The sequence below is a fragment of the Muntiacus reevesi genome, chromosome 18 (assembly GCF_963930625.1).
Source record: "Muntiacus reevesi chromosome 18, mMunRee1.1, whole genome shotgun sequence".
In the NCBI taxonomy this organism is placed as follows: domain Eukaryota; kingdom Metazoa; phylum Chordata; class Mammalia; order Artiodactyla; family Cervidae; genus Muntiacus; species Muntiacus reevesi.
Window position 1 is genome coordinate 235,304 of NC_089266.1, and position 24,326 is coordinate 259,629.

A 24,326-nucleotide genomic window follows, 5' to 3' on the forward strand; every position below is an offset into this window, starting at 1 on the left:
TGTTTCACAGACGCGGAGATGTGTGTATAGGTGTATGTGCGCACATGCCCTCTCTCTGTGTGAAATAAGGGCACCAAATGAATTTCCAGTGTTTTATCCGTGATCCAGAAGCAAGGTTGGCATGAAAATAAAACCAGACTTTCTGTTCATGTACTGGGTGAAAGTAACGTTTTGTTTTCTCAAAGTAATACTTCCGTTACGACGTAGAGACACACTCGTGTTCTCTAACCAGCATTACATAACATGTTAACAGTTTAGGGAGCAGCTGAGAATTGATGAAGCATTTAAATAACCTTAGTGGTAAATTTTTCAGTCTGAGTGTTGAAATTCTCACGTGATCTTCCAATTCAGTGTTCTGAAATGCCTCATAATACCATGTGTAGTATTTCATTAAAGTTCTGAGTTCAAGAACAGAGTGAAATAGTCTGTGAAAGAGCCTTCACAGAGAGAGAAAGGAGTCTTTCTGGCTGTAAGAATTTTTGAGGGAAAAATTACATTTCTCTCAAGGTTTAAAAGTGGAGGAATAAAGCATTTTTATTAAGTGATAAAGCATAATAATAATACTGTTCGTGCCCTGTTTCCCACCTGATGGGACTGAGGTAGGAGGAGAGGTTAAATAACTTGCCCAGCTGACTGAGCCTTGACTGAGGCCCGGGCAGCCTAGATCTGGAGTCCTTGCACTTGACCTTCCCAGGGCAATCAAGAGACAGCGAGGTTTAAGAGGGAGATTCCGGGCTACTTTGGAGTTGTTTCAGCTTGATGAGCTTATAGCCAGTGGTCAGTGTTACGCATGAAATGGTGTCCTTTAACTTGAAGTCTGTTCCTTGGGATCCCTGGGGTCGTACAGACCAGGGTTCCTCAGCCCCCGGGCCACGGAGCGGGCGGCGCCCCAGGAGGAGAACACGGCGGCAAGCTTCGTGGCTGGGGGCAGCCTTCCCTGTGCTCACGTTACCCTCTGAGCGCTGCGTCCTGTCAGATCAGCAGCAGCTTTGGATTCTCAAAGGAGCTCAGCCCTGGGCTTGAATCATCCCTAAATCATCCCCTTCCCCCGTCTCTGTCAGTGGAAAATTTGTCTTCCATGAGACTGGCCCTTGGTGCCCAAAAGGTTGGGAACCTCTGTTACAGACGGAGCCTTGTCGGCAAGCTACCAGGTTCTCGTGACGCGTGAGGCTGGCTCACAGTTCTGCTTCACTTGACGTTACTCAGTGCATTGAGGTCGGTGAGAGGAGTATAGGGGCAGGCTATGGAGTTTATAAAGGAGCTTGAAACAGAGCAAGTTCTAGCATTTTGGCTGTGTAAGCTGGGAATGAAATACACTGCAAGAATTTAATATTAAAACCTGGGCTATAGTAAAGTCAGTCCACTCTCTCCTTGTTTTGCTGTGTCTTTAGGTTCACATGAATATGAAATGTCACTCTATGAAATTGTTACTTTATCAATTAGACCAAAAGAACTTCCTTATATGTTGATAAATGTTAATGCAGTTGAACATTATGGGGTTTTATCAAAAGGGTGGAGAGTTTATGGATTTTTAGATCCTGAGTGCTGTGTTGAAAACCGTTAGCTATCAGACTATGAAGATAAAAAACTGATTCCTGTGGAAAGGTTCTTAGGAATAAAAATAAAGAGCATTTCTTAGTGACACACACTTTCAGTGGCTCGGTGACCATCTTGTTAGCCTTTGTGTCTTATTGTCAGAAATGCACATTTACTCAGTTCAGTTCAGTTGCTCAGTTGTGTTCAACTCTTTGTGACCCTGTGGACAGCAGCATACCAGGCGTCCCTGTCTGTCACCAAATCCCGGAGTTTGCTGAAACTCATGTCCATCACTGGTCGGATGGTGATGCCATCCAACCATCTCATCTTCTGTCGTCCCCGTCTCCTCCCACCCTCAGTCTTTCCCAGCATCAGGGTCTTTTCTAATGAGTAAGTTCTTCGCATCAGGTGGCCAGAGTATTGGAGCTTCATCATCAGTCCTTCCAATGACTATTCAGGAGTGGTTTCGTTTAGGATCGACTGGTTTGATCTTGCAGTCCAAGGGTTCTCAAGAGTTTTCTTCAACGTATTTATTATCTTGTAGAATTTTTACTTTTCCTGTTGACATGGAGGCCTGAATTTTTTTCTCTACTTATTTCTTAAACTCATCTTTGAAAAACTACAAAAGATGGTAGAAAGCATATGTAAGAGAAACATAGTTTGAAATTAATATCTGCAGTTTTATAAATACTTTAACTCCACTCCTATTCGTATACTGACTTTTGTAATATACAGCTTTGTATTTATGCTTCTTGAAGCCATTTTGATTACTTGCTGTCCGTCTGGACACATGGATACCAACTTGAGAAGAAATCATATCACATAGCTTTTATAACATAATAAAACATTATTTGAACCTCATGTTGAAGGTAGGTATGCATATTTAAAGAAAGCTGAGCACCAAAGCATTGATGCTTTTGAACTGTGGTGTTGGAGAAGACTCTTGAGAGTCTCTTGGACTTCAAGGAGATCCAGTCAGTCCATCTTAAAGGAAATCAGTCCTGAATGTTCATTGGAAGGACTGATGTTGAAGCTGAAACTCTAGTACTTTGGCCACCTGATGCGAAGAGCTGACTCACTTGAAAAGACCCTGATGCTGGGAAAGATTGAAGGCGGGAGGAGAAGGGGACGACAGAGGATGAGATGGTTGGATGGCATCACCAACTCAATGGGCATGAGTTTGAGTAAATCCCCGGAGTTAGTGATGGACAGGGAGGCCTGGCGTGCTGCAGTCTATGGGGTCGCAAAGAGTCAGACACGACTGAGTGACTGAACGGAACTGAACTGATGCATATTTATAATATTTAAAATCTTTAAACTTTTTATATGTTGTCTTCTATAATAGATATGTAATATTTTTACTATTTGGAGATCAGTTTTCAAAACTTTAGGAACAACAGTGTACGACTGGAACAGTTTTGAATGTATTTGTCTCCATTAGTATTTTTTAATTTGATTAGGACATAATCATTAAAATTAGCATTCCAACTTCCTGTATTTTTTCGTAATTTGCCTGTCTTAGTCAATTAATGTTATAAGCTGTGCTGTGACAGGCATCAGCTAATTAAAAGAAAAGTATGGTAGTAACTAGTTAACTTCTTATCAGTTCTGAAATCCTTGCTTATTGTGTGGATAACAAACCTTTTTGTATGCATAGTCGAGCATTGACTGTGTGTTCTATCAGGATGAATTGAGAATTTGTGTGTCCCACAGTACAAGACGTGACTGAGCTTCAGAGCCACACTTCTGAAGTCCTGTGATCTGGTGGGAAGATTATACCTGAATCATAGATGAATATTGGACCTAAGGGTTCGGGGTTGGAGTGGGAGAGGGGATTATCTTTAGTTGCTTTCAGTCATTTCTGTGATCTTGTCCACTTTAACTGCAAACTGATCTTCTAAATCTTTTCTGTAGGAAATTTTGGGAGCGGTTTATTGCCCTGTGTCATGAAAATAATAGCCTGCATGGAATCACTTTTGAACAGATCAAAGCTCAGCTAGAGGCTTTAGAACTAAAGAAGACGTACGTGTTGAATCCACTGGCACCTGAATTTATACCCCGGGCTCTGAGAGTACAGCACACAGCAAACACCAACAAACCACAGCAGTCACCCCCCAAGGTAAAGCCCTTTAGTGAAACTGAAGAGGTTAAAGCGAGAGAGCGCGCTGAGGTGTCAGAGCTGTTTTGGGCCTCAAGCTACTTTAAGTATTGGGGTTGACGACCAGCAGTTTCTGCAAGGAACTTGTCCAGCGTGGGCATGTAAGTGAAAATACGGTGTGTCGTTCAGCCATACTACTTGACGGCATTATCATCCTCAAAACATTTTCAAGGACCTGACTGGGTCCTTTGTTTAATATAATCTCCCAGTCCTCTCTACTGATGGACATACTTTAGCAAGACATGAATAAAACAAAGCAGCTTCAAAGACCATCACACGCATTAAAACCATGCTCTCACAGCCTATTATTTTTACAAGGAATAATATTATTATAACAATATTTGTATAAAGAAGATAGTTCTCATCTCTTGTTGATGACCAGCTAGTTTCAAGTGGTATTTGATACAGTGAGAAAATTGGCCAACTTCCTGAAGATAACTGGAGTTGTTTGTTGTTAAGTATTTGTTGTAAGAAATAATCCAGGCACTGGGATTGGATGTGGGGGAATCAAGGCCATTTCTACTTTTGAACTATAGTTATTTTGGGCAGAAACAGCTGTTTATTTGCTAGATTGCCTGAAAAAAAAGAAATGCTTGCACTTACCATCTAGAAAAGAAAGCTATGAGAGTGGCCTGTTTAGTATTTACTCTGGTTGTTGGGGTGTATTTATAGTCATCAGCATGATATTAAACTTACTGACATGAATTGAGGGAGTATGCCAGTTTTTGGCTTCATTTTAAAAACGTGAAACATAAGGTGTAAGAAGTAATTACTGGTTTAATATCTTGAACCTTTTAGCTGAGTAGGTATTAAAACTGAGATGAGAACTGATTTTCCTGTGTTAATATACTGTTGTCTGAGTTTAATAGAAATGAACCTGATGTGCAGTAATGCTTCAGTGATTTGGGATTGCTAGGAGATTAAGCATTTTGCATAACTGAATCCTCTAGATTTCTAAGTTTAAACTATGAACAAGTTAATAATCAACTTATTTATCAAATAGCTAAGTTTCTTCTATGTGACAGCCATTACAGTGTGTGCTAGAGAAGCAAATTAGCTCCAGTCTTGTTGCGGTAGATGTTGGAGGGATGATGGTCAGCGGAAGTACAGTCCGCAACTGTGGAAGTTTAAGGTAGTTTCCACTATGGAGATACTGCTTAGGAGAGCACCAAGTGAATGGAGTGAGGGTGAGAGTGAGGAGATGTGTCAGAAACTTAGAGTAGAAGCTTCCTTGGGGCAGAAGTTTTTGCCCGTATTAGTTCCTGCTCCAGCCTCTGTGCCCAGAACAGCGTCTGGCTTATCATAGGTGCTTAGAAGAGGAGTGAGTGATGCCCAGTAAGGAGCTTAGACAAAAAGCAAGAGGCATGAGAGAGAGGGCGCTCTCAGGGAGCAGCAAGTAGCTTAAAGTGTGTGAAGAGTGGGAACCCAGTTACAAGCTCTTAAACTTTATTGTTTTTTATTTTAAATGTTGCAAAGACATTATACCTTTTGCACATTCTTAAAATACCATAACTGCAATAAACTCTTTTAATTGACCAGTGTTAGCATTAATCGATGTATGATAGATGTAGCTATATTTAAGCCATGATACTAGATGTGTACTGACCCTAAGCAAGATCCTGAAGTTTGCTTTTGTTTTTATCTTAAAGGTAAAGAAAATATGTATTGAATCCACTTGCTTTTCTAAAACTATAAGCTCCCTGAAGCCAAAATTCCTAGTCTGTGTACTCTTTATGGCCCCTAGCGCCTCGCCCCTCTCTGCACAGAGTGGGTGCTCAGTAAGGATCTGATAAGTAAATAGAGATTGTGATGCGTCCAGGGGAGTGCCATGTGGCTTTCTTCTTTCACAGGAAGACTGTAATTAGAGGCCACAGTAGCTGTTTTCCGAGTTTTTTCTTTTTAACTTTTTAGGAACCCTTCTTCATGGATCCAGTGGATATCATCTGTTGTTTTACTGTCACCAACACAGTGGCTCACTAAGCTGTTTACATACTGGCTATTTAAAGTTATTATTTATTCATGTGTGACCATGGTGACTAGGTAACTAAGGTATGGTGAGCCAAAGGTTATTTTTGTCATCTTCTCTCCCTTCACTCCCCAGTACTTTATTTTATTTCTGTTAAGTTGTTTTGAGGATTGAATTTGTACTGGAATCATTTTTTTAAATATAGCTTTCTATTGTAGAACATTTCAAATATATACATAAGTAGAATAGTATAAGGAAGTCCCGATCATTTGGCTTCATTTAACTATCAATTTATCTTTAATTTTGTTTCACCTGCAGCGCAGTTCTCTCACCCTACCACCACCGCATATACACATTGGAGAATTTTGAAACAAATTTTGGATAATTTATTTCATATGCTAGAATCTTTTGATGAAGGGGAATTACTTCATTGCAATAAAAATGCTATTTCTGAAAACATGACATTAAGCCATGTTATCTCCCCCCTAAGTTTTCTTAATGTTTAACTTTTAATACAATTCTGTGCATAAGAAATGTTAAAGTTTAGTGTTGTTAATGTTGGGCTAAGACTTAAAATCACAGCAAGATGTAATGTAGGTAAAGTCATCCAGCGCTGGGTGATGCTTGAACATGCTCTGGGACCTGCTTCCTCAGGACCATGTTTGGCAGCAAAGCATGCCTCTAGCTGTTTATCAATCAAGTAGCTTTTTTCTCCTCACTGAGATGTCGGTCCTGTGGTTTAGTGAAGGTGCAAAATATTACAGACACGAGGAGCAGCAGGCAGTCCTAGCTAAGCTTTCATTGCCTCACTGTCTCCAGGCATCATGTATTTATTGGAAAGCATCTGTTTCACAGGTGCCTACAGAGTGCGTATGGAGGACGTGATTTGCCTGTCTTTGGTCTGCTTACTGCTAGGCTCCATGCTGGAGCAGTGTTGAGAAGCTGCTAAAATGGAAAGGGTTCATTTGTACCTCTCTGAAAGGTATTCAGTGGGTAGATAGTATTTAGAAATGGATCTTTTGAGAAGACTGTAGCATTGTTTTCTGGGTTGTAGTCTGTGGGTCATTCCTCACTGTTTCCACTGGTGGTGTGTCTTAGTCTTACATTAGCCTCTGCTTAGGCAGGGTGAACATGTCGTGGGCCCTCACAGACATTTGTTGAATGAATAAACAGAAAGTGATGAAAGAACGAGTGAATAAAAAATAATGAATGAATAAATGGTTGAGTTAAAAGAAATCCTCAAAAAATAGATGATATGGACTGCATTTACTTATAAGCTTTCTACCAAAGGTATGCGTACTTTCTGAGATTTATTGGCAAAAGTTTGGAGTTATCGTCGTGGAATGACTTTTACAGTTAGTCCCAGCTTACTGCTGCATCATTGTTTTGTTCACATGCTACCAAACAGTGTGTATTTTGCATAGACCACGCACACCTACTGCCCTGCCATTGCACACTAGGTCTGAATACGCTGGGTGAGTTTTCCTGCACTGAACCACATTGAACCGCAGTGAACCATACCGGTGCTGGTTGCGCTTGAAGATAGTATACTGTCTTTTAATGTGAGAGTCCCCAGGTTGCTTTTTTCCCTCATTTATTCAACAGTATTCATTGGGCCAGGAGATGTTGTAGGTTCAGGGAACCATTAGGACATAAACAGATGAAGTCCCAGATCATTAGGTCCTTTCATTCTTGACATGCCTCATCTCCATCAACAGAGTCATCACACCAGCACTGAGATGTGGCTGTCATCTTTCCAAGTTTCTTTCTCACTCAGGTGATGAACGCAGCACCCACAGTGCTGAGGTATATTGTCTACTGTAGACTGTGATTACTCTCTGTGTTGGTTTCCTATTGCTGCTGTAACAAGTTAGCACACACTAAGTGACTTCAAACAGTACACATTTACTATCTCACGTTTCTTTGAGTCAGATGTCCAGGCTGTTTTGGTTGGTCTCTTGGCTTTGCGTCTCAGGAGGCAGGATCAAGGTGTTGGTCAGCTGGGCTCTTATCTCAGGTCATGTAGGCTGTTGGCAGAATCCAGTCTTTGTGGCTGTAAGGACTGGGGTCCCAGTCTCCTTGCTGGCTGTCACCTGGGAGCCATTTTTAGCCTCTGCTGACTTCTCTCCAGTTCCCCCCTGTGGCCCCACGTCTCAGAGCTGTCAGCAGTGCATGCAACCTTCTGTCTCTTGGAATCTCTGCTTCCCCTTCTGCCACATCCCTTGCTGCCTTTTCTACTGTCTCTCTGAATCCAGCTGGAGAGATTGCTCTGGTTTTAGGGCTCATGTGATTAGATTGGATCCACCCAGATAATCCAGGATAATCTTCCTGTATTGTCTTTAGTTAGATCTGCAGAGTCCCCTTTGCCCCATAACATGTGGCCAGGGACTGGGTTGGACATGTCTCTGGGGGGACTGCTCTGCCTCCCACACTGACTACACCGCTGTGTTTTCTCCACGTGCTACACGGTTGCCCCTGGTTGATGGGTTTACCAGCTAAGAAATCTGGACAGTTTGTTAACCTCTTGGACTGGTCTTCCCTCTGTGCCACTGGCTCTGCTTTCTTCTGCGGAGCGTCTGCCTGCGGCTGCTCCTGTTATCACTTCTAACTGCTTGTGCTTCTCATCCTCCTGCTGTACCGCCATCCCTGCCGAGCGCGCCTTCTTACTTTCTCTCCTTTCTTCTGCCTGCTTTTCTTTTCACTTCTCTCTTCCTCAGAAGCTCCTTTTTTTTATAGCTAATGACAGTCACTGTGAACCTTCTCTGGTTAATGAACCAACTATGATTCTTCCCGGACTGTTTGTTTGTTTGTTTTCAAGTTAGAGCTGAGCTGCCCTTGCATACCCATCTCTAACCAGCTGGATGATCTGGGTATTTAAAATGTTGACTGATAGGGAGATAAATGAGGCATCATTGACCTTTGCTCTGGTCAAGAATGAACTCTTCTTCTTGCTGCAGACGTTACCCCTACCTGAGTTTTCAGGTGTAATGTACGAAATAAAAAATTCGTGTGGCCGAAGGGTGAGTCGTGTAGTGTGCTCCCTTGTGCTGTGTGGTGGCTTAGTGTGTTCAGTTCAGCCCATGAAAAGAGAAAAAAAGATGTTTTAAAGTCTAGACATGCACAGCCATTGTTTCTTCAAATGTTATTTCTGCCCCAGAGTCATTTTTAATGCCACTGTATGAATCTGCCATTGCTTTTTTTAATAAATTTTCTATTGGTGGACATTTAGATGCCTACAAGTGTGATTACTGTGTTAAAGTGTATGTACATTTCTGGTGCTTTTGACTTGCACTGCCACTTTGCATTCTAGAAAATTTGTACATTATCTCTTAAGCAGATTATAACACTGTGTATTTTCCTGTTCACTCAGTAAATTTTACAGTGTAAGACCACATGAACCATACTCAAAATATCGTACACCCAAAGCATGTTTACGTCCATGTCATTGTTTTAAAGGTTCTTATCTTCAAGAGTTGAAGACTGATATCTTTCCCTTGAAAAGAGCTTTTGCATCATCACCTAATTCATAGAGAACTGATAGAGAAGCTGCAAAGGAATAGAATTTAGGTATCAGTCATGTTGATGAATATTTCTTTTAACATAAAAATTCATTTAAAAAGAAAAAGGAATTTTAAGTATCCTTAATTTGAAATGAGGAATCTTGAGGCCTAGCACCATGACTTAGTGTTTAAAACAGAAACTCAGCTCAGAGGCATCTAATGGTTATTAATTACAGACTCACAATCTTTAAATTTTAATTGTTGTTATATACATTTCGTTTGCATGGGACTAGGAAAATGGTTATTGTTCTTTCATATTAGGTATGTTTAAATTATTATTTGTGTTTTTCTATAAAGGGGAAAAGCCTCCATCATACCCAGAATGATCATTTCCAGAATGATGGAATTGGTAAGTGGAAGAATTAGTCCTATGAAAACTTGTTTTTGTGATGCAAGACATTTATCCCAGATTTCATGGGGAGAGGGACACACACACACAGACACTTTGGAACTCAGCCAGCTTTTATTTAACACAGCTGTTCTTGTGAATGCTCTGATGTGTCATTTCTGTTAAGGGGTGGTTTTATGGGCACCAGTGTACATAATATAGAAATTGTGAGGATGAACATTTAAGCCTCCTGTGCAGTATAAGGTTTTGGACGTAATATTGATATATCATTGATATCTTACAAGTGTTTGTTTATACATTTTAAGATAAAGTTTATTTGATTCAAAATATTGCAGAATTATGCTTTTAAAACAATAATCGCCTAACCATTTTGTACGTGACTGTGTAACAGTTGCAGGTCAGAACTTTATTCTGAAGAATTATGTATGTGTTCCACTCTTAGAAGAATGTTTACTGTATATGCATGTTTATGTGTTGTATGTATGGTTGTCTCTCTTGAAAGCCACATCTCCAGCTCCTTGCAAGACATTTAAAATTATGCTAGTTTATAAAAGGGCTTCCCTGATAGATCAGTTGGTAAAGAATCCACCCGCAATGCAGGAGACCCCGGTTGGATTCCTGGGTCTGGAAGATCCACTGGAGAAGGGTTAGGCTATCCACTCCAGTGTTCTTGGGCTTCCCTTGTGGGGAAGTTTATAAAGGGGGATACATTGTACCTCTCAAATCAAATAATTTCAGTGAATGTGGTAAAATGATTATTTTTTTTTAATATGCTTTACTCTTCCACACTAATATGGCAAACCTGGGAAATGTATTTTGCTGTGGGATGACTTTAATTATTTTTGTCTATGTGAATATGTAGAGCTATTATGTCCTTTTTCTATTTGTTTTTCAGTTCAGCCCAATCCCTCTGTGCTTATTGGCAATCCTATCAGAGCATATACTCCTCCACCTCCTCTTGGACCTCACCCAAATTTGGGGAAATCTCCAAGCCCTGTTCAGAGAATCGATCCGCACACTGGGACGAGTATTCTTTATGTGCCTGCTGTCTATGGAGGGAATGTCGTCATGTCCGTGCCTTTACCTGTAAGCAGCTGTTTAAGATACTCTCTGTGGAATGAGATAAAGTAGGCTTCACTAAATTACTACCCAAATAGTGTTCTACCAGTCTTTTTTTTTGGCTCTTCAATGCCTGTAAACTTCTTTAAAAACAGCTCTTATGACCCCAAAAATGTGAATTGTTGCTTACAGATTGTTACTGGATTGTCAGCGGCTGTCAAGAAATCTGTAGATTGGATGTTTTGATTGAGAAGCCTTTGTATTGTTTTAAATATTTTTACTGGGAAAAGTTGGGCTAAAAGTTAACAAGAGCTAGTAAATTGGACTCTAGTTTTGTAAAGTGATGTTTTTATTTTATCTTTTGCTTTTTCATTCTTATATAATTTATTAACGCTTCCTAAGAAGGAGACAGAAAGGCATAGAGTAGCCTAGCTCCCTTGGATCTAAACATATCTGAGGAATTCCACGCCTTCCTTCTGAAATCCTGCCTATACTTAAAAACATTATTAAATCATTTCTAAGACTGCCTAGATTTTTAGAGGGCTTCCATCTTATGTAAAACTCATTTTTATTTTCTTTTAAGATTTTTGAATATTTTGGTAAGTGAAAAATTTACTGTTATACAAGTATTTCCAAATCAGGAGTTTTTAGCCTGGAAAATATTTCTTTCATTTAAGACAAGTACTATAATTTCAGATAGAGATGATCATTGTCAAGGATCTTGGACACCCCCTGTCCACATGCCCAAAATGCAAAAATGCATATCTGCTGACATTTTTCAGCCGTTTTGGTCATGATAGTTCACAATCACGGCAGCCAGTGAGGATAACTGTCAATAAGAAGTATCTCATTTATGTCAACTCCCCATAGACTTTCAATTTTAGCTGAGTTGTTTCTTCCCAGACAGCCTGGCAACATTATACATCATCTGCTTTAAATAGTAAGTTGCTTAGGATCTAGATTTCATTTCATTAGGTCACAGAGGCTTTTATTATATAAGATTTCTAAGAGTCTGCATTTAACAGTTATATTAAAATAATAGAGATGGTAGCTCAGATGTCATTGTATTTATTCCTTGTACGTTAATATGCAGCAATTATATATTTAGACATACCTAAAGAAATTTTCTGTTTCTTTAGTTTAATTAATCAGAAGCATTAGGCAAGAATACTGGAGTGGGCTGCCATTTCCTTCTCCAGGGGATCTTCCCAACCCAGGGATCGAACCCGGGTCTTCTTCATTGCAGACAGACGCTTTACCATCTGAGCCACTAGGGAAGCCCCTCGATATTCGAAAATTTGAAAGAAATTTTCTGTTTCTGTAGTTTAATTAATCAGAAGTATTAGTTAAATTAGTGACCTGTTTGAATTTTGCTGACAGTAAGTGAACCTTAAATGATTTGATTATTCATATAAAAGAGTAGTAATACATATTTTTTTGAGTTGAGACTCTTTAGACTGAATTCTTTCTTAAAGTTTTTCCCTGTTCTTTTATTCAAGTTTATTAAACCATATATATATACAGTTATGACTTTATTTATTTATTTTTTAAAATGTTATTTTATTAGTTGGAGGCCAATTACTTCACAACATTTCAGTGGGTTTTGTTATACATTGACACGAATCAGCCATAGAGTTACACGTATTCCCCATCCCGATCCCCCCTCCCACCTCCCTCTCCACCCGACTCCTCTGGGTCCTCCCAGTGCACCAGGCCCGAGCACTCGTCTCATGCATCCCACCTGGGCTAGTGATCTGTTACAGTTATGACTTTAAAAGGCAATTTTCATGGTAACCTGTTACATATGTACATTCATATTGAAGAAAAATGATTCAAGTCTATAAAATGATTTGATGCCTCAAAAAATAATTGTTAATACCTATTTTAAGTTGTTGATTTCTTCCTAACCTAGTGTGTACAGGAAATGATCAATTTTCCCTTCCACACTAAAGATTCAAAGAGCCAATTAAGATATAACCATCATTCTACCAGCTGTTACTACCAACATTCATTTTGTAGTTATTCAGTTTAGTAGCGTTAGCATCTCTGTGTGTTTGCTGTTTCCTAATTAATAGCGCTGCAGCAGTGTGACTGCCACATGCCCTTAAAGCACTTATTTTGTTTCTTGTAATAACCTAGGTGCCGTGGACAGGATACCAGGGCCGGTTTGCGGTCGATCCGCGAATCATCACACACCAGGCCGCAGTGGCCTACAACATGAGCCTCTTGCAGACGCACGGGCGCGGGTCCCCTGCCCCTTACGGCCTCGGGCACCACCCGCCTGCCAGCCTGGGGCAGCCGCAGAGTCCGCATCCGGAGAGGGAGCAGCACGAGCAAGGTCGAAACGGTGAGCTGCTTTGCTGTTCTCATGCTCGTAAGTTGGTGACATGCCAAGTGGTATCACCATGTAAAGTTCCTCTAGCTGGATGATTGTTAACTCGTTCACAGAAGACCTCTTTGAGAAGGAATCCGATGTAAAAACCCTGGGTCCTCTCTCCAGAAGACACAGATAAGTGCACAGATATACATAATTTGCATGCAGCCTCTTATGATTGATATTATCCATTTCCTGAAAAAAATGTTAGTATTTAGATTATTTTAAATGAGAATCATTTAAAACTGAGACAGCAAGCCCTCTCCCGTTAAACATTTTTGTTGATGCAAAATATTTGTGTAGCATACTAAACATGAATGCTACTCTGGCAGTAATTGATTTAAAGTAGTTATTTCTTGTGCAAATCCTAGTCTCTTGTCTACTAGAATTTATAAATAAGGAAAAATTACCCTCTGTATTTTTTACAGTCTAGTTTATTGGGGTATAATTTATACATGGTGAAATTCAGCCTTTAAAATGTAGTTTATGTGTCTTGACGCATATATAGAGGTGTTCACCACCACCAGCATCGAGCTTCAGAGCCTTTACATTACCCGAGAGACCCCTCACACTCCCTTGCAGTCAGTCTCCTCCTCCAGCTCCTCTGGCTTATGTCCGGGTACTTTCGTCTTCAGTCTGTCACGTAGATTAAGTCACAGTGTCTGGGCGCGTTCACTTAGCTTACTTTAAGCTTTCGAGACTGATTTGTGTTGTCTGTGTCAGTTGGTGGTTCCTTTCTGCTGTTGATCAGCAGTCCCTTGCACGGGTGTACTGCCCTGCCTTTATCCATCAATTGTTTTTATCTGTCCTTAATTATTTCTGATTTTTGGCTGTCATGGTAAAGCTGCTATGAACATGTGTCAAACGTATTTTCATTTCTCTCGGGTAAAAACCCAGGACTGAGCTGTTATGTTGGCACTTTTGTTAACTTTGTAAGAAACTGCCATACTGTTTTCCAAAGTGACCACAACCATTTTTAATTTCTACTGTGTGTGAGATTTTTAGTTGCTCCTTAGTTCTCATTAGTTCTTGGTGCCATCAGCTTTTTCAGTTTTCCCCTTGCTCTGATATCTGATAATATCCAGTTACCGTATTGTTTTGCATGATCCTGGTGACCAGTGATGCTGAGTATCTTTTCGTTGGGTTTGTTTGTTATGTATACATCTTTGATGCAGTGTCTATTCATATCTTTTGTCCACTTTTTTATGCCTTCTCTTACTAAGTTATGAATTCTTTATACATTCTGGATAAAAATCTTTAATTAGATGTGCATTTTGAAAATATTTTCTTCTAGGTTGTCTCTTGGCTTTTAATTTTCTTAACAGTATCTTTCAAAGAATAGAAGTTTTCATTTTTGATGAAGTCCAGTTTATTTATTTATTTTTTCTTCTATGTGTCATGCTTTTGGCATATCTTAAGTTTTTTTGCCTTCTGTGTTTTTTTCTAGAAGTTTAATAGTTTCAGCTTTTATATAAGGGTCTCCTTTGAGTTAATTTTTATATATGATATGAGGTAAGAATTGAAAATTTTCTTTATGATCATTTTGCTTTGTTTTTGCATATATGTATGCTCACTTGTTCTAACACCATTTTTGTTATTTATTTATTTTTAATTAATTTATTTTAATTGGGGGCTAATTACTTTACAATATTGTAGTGGTTTCTGCCATACATTCACATGAATCCGCCACGGGTGTACATGTGTTCCCCATCCTGAGCCCCCCTCCCACCTCCCTCCCCATCCCATCCCTCTAGGTCATCCCAGTGCACCAGCCCTGAGCACCCTGTCTCATGCATCGAACTTGGACTGGCGATCTGTTTCACATATGATAATATACATGTTTCAATGCTATTCTCTCAAATCATCCCACCCTCGCCTTCTCCCACAGAGTCCAAAAGTCTGTTCTTTACATCTGTGTCTCTTTTGCTATCTTGTATATAGGGTCATTGTTACCATCTTTCTAAATTCCATATATATGCCTTAATATACTGTATTGGTGTTTTTCTTTCTGGCTTACTTCACTCTGTATGATAGGCTCCAGCTTCATCCACCTCATTAGAACTGATTCAAATGCATTATTTTTAATAACTGAGTAATATTCCATGGTGTATATGTACCACAGCTTCCTTATCCATTCATCTGCTGATGGGCATCTAGGCTGCTTCCATGTCCTGGCTGTTATAAACAGCTAACACCATTTTTTGAAAACAGCCTCTTTTCCTCTGTTAAAATCACCTGGTGCCTCCGTTAACATCGTTTGCCACGTGTGTGAAGGCCGTGTTGTCTTCTGCCGGAGCGTGTGCTTATTTTTGCCCAGCATGCTGTCTTGAGCACAGTAGCTTTATGAAAATCTTGAAATCAGGTAGTACGAGTCCTCCAACTTTATTCTTCTTTTTCAGAAGATTCTATTCCAGGTCCTTTGCATTTTCACCTACATTTTAGAATCAGCTTGTCAATTTCTACAAAAAAGCCTGCTGGGATTTTGATTAGAATTGTGCTGAATCTGTGGGTCAGTTTTGGGGGAGAACTGACATCTTAATATTTAATTTTCTGATATATGAACAGAGTGTCTCTCTCTTCTTTAAGGTCTTCACTTTCTGCCTTAAAATTTTTTTTTCCAAACTACAAGTCTTGCACGTATTTTGTTAAGGTTGAAGGCCTAGATTGATATAGGTATCTCCCCAGTAGTTCATCCCACAGAACCCCAGTATTATATTTTTATTTCATTCAGTTCAGTACACTTTCTGATTTCTCTTAAAATTAGACCCATGGATTATTTATAAAGGTGAATTTAGGTGAGTTATTAGAGATTTTCTAAGTATTTTTCTCTTACTGCTTTCTAGTTTTAATTCAGTTGTGATAAGGGAACACACTTTGCATGACTTGAATCCTTTTGAACTTAATGAGATTTGTTTTACGGCTCAGGATGTGGCCTGTCTTTCTCATGCTCCATGCACATTGAATAAGAGTGGAGCACTCCAGTGGCTGCAGGTCGGGTTGCTTGATGGGACTGTTCAAGTCTGCTTTGTCTTTGCTGATTTTCTGTCTACCTTTTAAAAAATGAATATTGAGAAAGGAATATTGAATTCTCCAAATATCATTGGTGTTTATCTATTTTTCCTTTGACTTTTGCTTGATGATTTTTGAAGTTTCTGATGTTAGGTACATAAACATTTAGGAGTATAACTCTTGGACATAAGTTTAAGCAAACTCAGGGAGATAGTGAAGGACAGGAAAGCCTGGCATGCTACAGTTCATGGGGTCACAAAGAGTCAGACACGACTTAGTGACTGAACAACAACAGCTCTTGATTAATTAGCTCATTTTTCATTATGGAATGAACTTCTTTATCTCTGATAATATTCTTTGCTCTGTGCTCTACTTTGTTGAACATCAGTGCAGACACTTCACCTTTCTTTTGGCAAGTGATAGCACAGTATTTGTTTTAACTTCTATTTTTAATCTGTTTTGTCTTTATACTTAAACTGTATTTCTTTTAGTTTACAAAAAACCTAATGTGACAATCTCTGCCATTTAGTTGGGAGGTCTAGAACATTTATACTTGATGTGATTATTTATAGAGTTATTTCATCATCTTCCTATCTGTTTCAAATTTGTCCATTCTGGTTTCATTCCCTTTTTCCTTTGATTCTGCCTTCTTTTGAATTAGTTGCATATTTTTTATGCTTCCATTTTATCTCCTTTGCTGGATTATTAGCTGTAGCTCTTTTTATTATTTTAGTATTTGCTTTAAGGTTAATAGCATTCATCTTTAATTTACCACAGTTTACTTTCCATTTTATGTTTTACCACTTCAGGCATCAGGTATAGCTAAAGAACATTACAATATTTCAGTTTTTCCTCTTCTGGCCTTTAAGTGTTATCATGCATTTTACTGTTACCTATGTTATAAGCCCCAAACATTGTTATTATTTTCATTGAAATAACCAAGTATCTTTTTAAAGTGTTTTAAATAATAAGACAAATAACCTTTTGTATCTCCATGTAGTTAGTATTTCTGATAGTCTTGATATTCATGTTTCTATTTGAATAAGTTTTCTTCTGCCTGAAGGACTTCTTTTAACACACCTTGTACTACAGTGCCTGTTGGTGATGAATTCTTTCAGCATTTATATGTCTGAAAATTTTTTATTTCACCAGCAATTTTGAAAGATTTTTATAGGGTGTAGAATCTTGGTTGATAGTCTTTATCTTTTAGTTTTCTTGCTTACATTGTTTCCAGTGAGAAATCTGATGTCATCTTTATCTTTGTTTTCCTGTTTATAACATGTCTTTTTTTCTCTAACTACTTTTAAGAGTTTCTTTTTATACTAGTTTTAGTAGTTTGATTATGATAATATTCCTTGGAGTAGTTTTATTCATGCTTCTTGGGTTTGGGGTTTGTTGAGCTTCTTGGATATGTGGGTTTACAGTTTTCATCAAATAAGAAAAGCTTTGACTTCTATTTCTTTAGAATTTGTTTCTGCCTCACCTCTTTTTCTCTTCTGGAGTTTCAGCTACCCATTTCAGTTCAGTTCAGTCAATCAGTCGTGTCCGACTCTTTGCGACCCCATAGACTGCAGCCCGCCAGGCCTCCCTGTCCATCACCAACTCCTGGAGTTTACTCCAACTCATGTCCATTGAGTCAGTGATGCCATCCAACCATGTCATCATCTGTCATCCCCTTCTTCTCCCTTCTTCAATCGATCGCAGTATCAGGGTCTTTTCAAATAAGTCAGCTCTTCGCATCAGGTGGCCAAAGTATTGGAGTTTCAGCTTCAGCATCGGTCCTTCCAATGAATATTCAGGACTGATCTCCTTTAGGATGGACTGGTTGGAGATCCTTGCAGTCCAGGGGACTCTCAAGAGTCTTCTCCAACACCACAGTTCAAAAGCATCAATTCTTTGACTCTCAGCTTTCTTTATAGTCCAATTCTGACATCCATACATGACTACTGGAAAAACCACAGCCTTGACTTACACGGACCTTTGTTGGCAAAGTAATGTGCTCTCTGGGTTGGTCATAACTTTTCTTCCAAGGAGTAAGTGGCTTTTTATTTCATGCCTGCAGTCACCATCTGCCGTGATTTTGGAGCCCCCCAAAATGAAGTCTGTTACTGTTTCCACTGTTTCCCCATCTATTTGCCATGAAGTGGTGGGACCGGATGCCATGATCTTAGTTTTCTGAATGTTGAGCTTTAAGCCAACTTTTTCACTCTCCTCTTTCACTTTCATCAAGAGGCTCTTTAGCTCTTCTTCACTTTCTGCTATAAGGGTGGTGTCATCTGCATATCTGAGGTTATTGATATTTCTCCCGGCAATCTTGACTCCTGCTTGTGCTTCATCCAGCCCAGCGTTTCTCATTATGTACTCTGCATATAAGTTAAATAAGCAGGGGGACAATATACAGCCTTGACGTACTCCTTTCCCGATTTGGAACCAGTCTGTTGTTTCATGCCCAGTTCTCACTGTTGCTTCTTGTCCTGCATACACACTTCTCAGGAGGCAGGTCAGGTGGTCTGGCATTCACATCTCTTAAATAATTTTCTACAGTTTGTTGTGATCCACACAGTTAAAGACTTTGGCATAGTCAGTAAAGCAGAAGTAGATGTTTTTCTGGAACTCTCTTGGTTTTTTGATGATCCAACGGATGTTGGCCGTTTGATCTCTGGTTCGTCTGCCTTTTCTAAAGCCAGCTGGAAAATCTGGAAGTTCATGGTTCATGTACTGTTGAAACCTGGCTTGGAGAATTTTGAGCATTACTTTGCTAGTGTGTGAGATGAGTGCAATTGTGAGGTAGTTTGAGCATTCTTTGGCAATTCCTTTCTTTGGGATTGGAATGAAAACTGACCTTTTCCAGTCTAGTGACCACTGCTGAGTTTTCCAAATTTGCTGGCATATTGAGTGCAACACTTTCACAGCATCATCTTTCAGGATTTGAAATAGCTCAACTGGAATTCCATCACCTCCGTTAGTTTTGTTCTTAGTGATGCTTCCTAAGGCCCGCTTGACTTCACATTCCAGGATGTCTGGCTCTAGGTGAGTGATCACACCATTGTGATTATCTGGGTTTTTTGTATAATTCTTCTTTGTATTCTTGCCACCTCATCTTAATATCTTCTGTTAGGTCCATACCATTTTTGTCCTTTATTGAGCCCATCTTTGTGTGAATGTTCCCTTGGTATCCCTGATTTTCTTGAAGAGATCTCTAGTCTTTCCCATTCTATTGTTTTCCTCTATTTCTTGGCATTGATCGCTGAGGAAGGCTTTTTTATCTCTCCTTGCTATTCTTTGAAACTCTGCATTCAAATGGGTATGTTTTTCCTTTTCTCCTTTGCCTTTCACATCTCTTCTTTTCATAGCTATTTCTAAGGGCTCCTCAGACAGCCATTTTGCCTTTTTGCATTTCTTTTTCCTGGGGATGGTCTTGATCCCTGCCCCCTGTACAATGTCATGAACTTCCGTCCATAGTTTTTCAAGCACTCTGTCAGATCTAATCCCTTGAATCTGTTCGTCACTTCCACTGTACTAATCATAAGGGATTCGATTTGGAATGGTCTAGTGGTTTTGCCTACTTTCTTCAATTTAAGCCTGAATTTGGCAGTAAGGAGTTCATGATCTGAGCCACAGTCAGTTCCCGGTCTTGCTTTTGCTGACTGTATAAAGCTTCTCCATCTTTGACTGCAAAGAATACAATCAATCTGATTTCGGTATTGACCATCTGGTGATGTCCATATGTGGAGTCTTCTCTTGTGTTTGTTGGAAGAGTGTATTTGCTATGACCGTTGTGTTCTTTTAGCAAAACTCTGTTAATCTTTGCCCTGCTTCATTCTGTACTCCAAGGCCAATTTGCCTGTTACTCCAGGTATTTCTTGACTTCCTACTTTTGCATTCCAGTCACCTATAATGAAAAGGACATCTTTTTTTTGGGTTTTAGTTCTAGAAGGTCTTATAGGTCTTCAGCTTCTTCAGCATTACTGGTCGGGGCATAGATTTATTAGGCTTCTTGAAGAACTGATGTTGAAGCTGAAACTCCAATACTTTGGCCACCTGATGTGAAGAGCTGACTCATTTGAAAAGACCCTGATGCTGGAAAAGATTGAGGGCAGGAGGAGAATGGGACAACAGAGGATGAGATGGTTGGATGGCATCACTGACTGATGGACATGAGTTTGGGTAAACTCCGGGAGTTGGTGATGGACAGGGAGGCCTGGTGTGCTGCGGTTCATGGGGTCGCAAAGAGTCGGACACGACTGAGCGACTGAACTGAACTAAAATTTTCCCACAGTTCGTGCGTGCCCTTTTCATTTTAAAAAAAATTCTTTTTTTCTTTTTGTGTTTCATCAAGCATTGTTTCTGCTGCTAATGCCTTCAGGTTCACTGTTTTTCTTCTGCAGTGTCTACTCTGCTAACTGTATTTTTCATCTTGGGCGTTGTAGTTTTCGTTTCTGAGGTTTAGTGGTAGGGCTGTTTTGGCACAGAGTCCCATTGGCATTCTTAAAAGATTGTTTTCAAGAAAGAACTCAAATTAACAATTTTTTGAAGAGATTTAGAATATACAGTAGTTAGTTCTTATAGATTAAAAGCCTTTCACATGCATGAACTAGCATTATTTGTCTATTATAATTGTGAGTTTTTAACCTTAACACTGCTTCCTTTATTATTTATCATCCACTTATATTTAGATTGATATCTATTACTTTTGAAAACATAACTGCATTCTTTTCAGAATATCTCCGTTTAGTTTAGATTCCTTTGTGTGCGTGTGTGCTGAGTTCTTTCAGTCGTGTCCCACTCTGCGACTGCGTGGGCTCAGCCCGCCAGGCTCCTCTGTGCACGGGATTCTCCAGGCAAGAATCCTGGAGTGGGTTGGCATGCCTTCCTCCAGGGGATCCTAGATTCCTTTACTAAATAAAATTGACAGATTGTTTGGATTTTTGCTTAACTGCATTTGTAAGTGACCAAAATATTAAGCCATACATAGCCAGAAACACCAAGGCCTTTTTTTTGTCTAGTCTACAAAAATGAGACTGTAAGCTCCTGGAGAGTGGGCAGTTATCTTTCAGATTATTTGCTGTTTTAAGGTTATCCCTTACTGAGTTTTTGTCTTGTCAAAGAAATTTGCTTCATTTATCAATTTTCTTTCTTGCAGAGAAATTGCAACTCCAAAATTTTAAGAACAAAACCAAAGTAGTAATAATCAATAATGGGTGAAAAAAATGTTTAAAATATCCTACTTTTTGTCTAATATTGAATAGTCATTGGAATTTGTGACATCTATTGGAGACAGTGTATAATAACTTTAAAATATTTCCTTAGGTAAAAGTGATACAAATAATCCTGGACCTGAAATTAATAAGATTCGAACACCAGAGAAAAAACCTACAGAAGCAAAACAGGTAGGTTATTTACCTTTAGTGAATGCATTGTTCTCATGGATTTAGTTTAATTGATCATCTTAGAATCCGGGTGTTTTATAGAAAATTATCTCCCCTTTTACGTTTTGTTGTTTGATGAGGATCTAGTGGGCACATTGCACTCTCTCCCTCTGCTGTTTCTTTGCTACATTATTTTATTTTTCAGAGTACTTTCTCAAATTATGTTATTCATTGATAGACTCAAATTTAGAGACTTCTTATGATAAAGTAGTAAGTGAAGACACAGCTATAGTTGTGTCATTAAAAATTATCTCAGATTGGGAAGAGCTGTTATAGTGAAGAAGGAAGATTTCACATTCTCAAGCCCTCTCTCATCACGCCTGCTGTACCCATCCTTAACTCTTAACCCATTTGTTCATCTGCGTCTGTACTCATGAGCCAGTTAGGCAAAAATCAAATCGTTGGTTGGATTAGTGTTACTGGAGACCCATGTTTTCTGGCCTCAGGGCACCCGTGGGGCACCTGCCTGTGTTTGTGTACCAGGCTCCCTTTGCCCGTTTACTCAGCGGCCCTTTGGATGACTGGGTACCTTCCGCCATTATTCTCATGATCAGAGGATGACCTCGCCTTAGAGATTAAACCCTCAGGATTCCACCCTGCTAGCTGACAACTTTGGACTTGACACTTTTTGTCCTCAGACACCCTTACTTCTTCATCACCAGCCTCATAGGGAGTTTCCGTGAAAACTAATCTGTCCTCTTCCAGTCACTTCCCGTCTTGTGTTTCAGAAGGACAGCACGCTGTAGCTTGAAAACCTTCAGTAGCTTACCACAGTTTTTGAGATTAAAAGGAAAATGTTTATATTCAGTATTGAATCATTCAGGGTCTTGTGTAATTGGGCTGTTGAAGTTTTATTTGATGTCAAGGAGGAGGAAATTAGCATGCAAGCCTAGTTGTAGCTCTGTGTACACAGAACTTCTCATCCCCTTGTAGCCACCGTACTTTTTCGTCTGCTCTCCTCTCTCGGTGTGTAAGCTGCTACCTTTTTCTAGTATGTCTTTCCCTCACTGCAAAACTCCAACCTCTTGTAAAGATTCAGCCCAAGTGTCATCATCTCTCTGAAGTCACCCTTGATTTTCTCAGGCTGTGGGTTCTCATGTCACACCCTCTTACAACACCTCTAATTTTACGTTTATGTGTGATGTCCTCTACTGGACTCTGAGCCAGATTTTAGAAAACTTTCTGTAAGATAGTAAATTCTCAGACTTTGTGGGCCATATGGCTTCTGTTGCAACTGCTCACCTCTGCCATCGTTGTGAGAAAAGAGACACAGACAGCATGTAAATGAATGAGTGTGGCTGTGTTCCAGTAAAACTTCGTGGACAAAAATATAGTGGACTGGAAATGGCCTGGGGGCCAGGCTCTGCCAGCCCTCGCTTTGCAGTCTTGATGGTACAGATGCAGTCTTATTGTGCCTTTAATCTCTCACATCAGGCACAGTATCCTTGATACGCCCTCAATAAGTGTTTGTTGAAGGAATGATGGCAAAAATTGACAGCCAAACAGATTATTCGAAGATGATATAGTACTTATTTTTTTTGTTCACTTCAAAGTTATTTAAGTTGAGACAAGTTTTTTAATGTAGATATGTTTAAGGGAAGAGATGTATAAAAGCAATAAAATCAGAAAGAAAGAACACATTTCAGTGATTTATATCAGAAGGAAATAATTGGTTATCTTTCCAAGGAAGGAAGTGTAAAAAAAAAAAATGTTTTTAAAATGGATATGCTAATACAATAGTAGTATCTCTCCTTATGACTCAGATTTAATATGCTGTTTTTTCTGTTTCATGTTTCCTGATTTAAAGAATATTCTTTTACTTGATTGTCAGAAAGTGATTTACTAGGCACGCAATGCTCTTGCTCCTACTGATAAGAGTGGATCATATCCTTTAGAATTGCCGAGGAGAGGAAAGGTGGGAAGCCACAGGACTTAGATCTTCTGCAGCTAAAAAATATTTCTCCTTTTTTTCTTTTTTTAGATTGATTTGGAATCAAACCCGCAGAACAGAAGTCCTGAATCACGTCCTGGCATTGTTTATCCCAATCCCAAGTTTCATCGCAAAGATAGTCTCACCCCAAGACACTTAAACCTTCCCCTGCCCGCCCCCCACGCGCAGTACGCCATCCCCGGGCGTCATTTTCATGCCCTTCCCCAGCTCCCGAGACCGCCCTTCCCGATTCCGCAGCAGCACGCCTTGCTGAATCAGCAGCAGAGTACCTTGCCTGAACAGCCGAGCCCCGTGCCTGCCCAGCCCAGTCAGGTGGCCCCCCAGCTGGGCCCGCCGCCGCCGCAGCTCTCCCCTGCCTACCCGGCCGGCCCCGGCAGTGCTTTCTTCGGTAACACGGCTCCGCACCGGCCGCAGTCCCCGCCCGCGGAGCCTGTGGTTCCCGAGCGGCAGCCTCCGCCCGCGCTGCGGGAGGGCCCCAGCCCCCTGCGGGCCCTCACGCAGCCCGGCCCAGCCCTGCCTCCACCTCTGAGCAGCTTCCCGGACGAGAGCCCCCCGGGCCTGCCGGTGGGGGAGGCTTTGGGTGAGTTCTCCTGTCGCTGCAGGACGGGACAGCGTCTGGGAGTGTGTACTGGAGTGACGTGTGCTGTGCAGTGTTCATTTGAATCAGGACTGATTTCATTTCTTCACATAATGCTGGCCAAAAAAAAACTTAGTGTATAATCAGAATCTAGTTCCAAATGCTGTATAGAACTAAGTGTACAGTTGGTGTCAGGGTACGTCATGCTGTAGGTGAGGAGGAATCCCCATCATTACCGGGATTTAGTTACTTGGAAATTAGAAGTCCTGCTCTCTCCAAACTCATATGGTAGCCGTGTCTTTGTGGAGAATATCTGATTGTAAAAATTCTTGAAGACATTAACTTGAAACCCTAAACG

General features: G+C 40.0%; 1 protein-coding gene across 6 annotated transcripts in view; it reads left to right on the forward strand.

The window, feature by feature from the left end:
• The window catches only part of HELZ (helicase with zinc finger), a 149,410-nt gene that overhangs the window by 97,216 nt on the left and 27,868 nt on the right, over positions 1 to 24,326 (forward strand). For all 6 annotated transcript variants that reach the window (XM_065908752.1, XM_065908754.1, XM_065908751.1 and 3 more), the window contains 6 exons: positions 3,451 to 3,655; positions 9,518 to 9,569; positions 10,465 to 10,655; positions 12,768 to 12,975; positions 21,322 to 21,401; positions 23,422 to 23,971. In XM_065908752.1, coding sequence (XP_065764824.1) covers positions 3,451 to 3,655; positions 9,518 to 9,569; positions 10,465 to 10,655; positions 12,768 to 12,975; positions 21,322 to 21,401; positions 23,422 to 23,971 — 1,286 coding nt within the window. The remainder of the gene's footprint in view (positions 1 to 3,450; positions 3,656 to 9,517; positions 9,570 to 10,464; positions 10,656 to 12,767; positions 12,976 to 21,321; positions 21,402 to 23,421; positions 23,972 to 24,326) is intronic.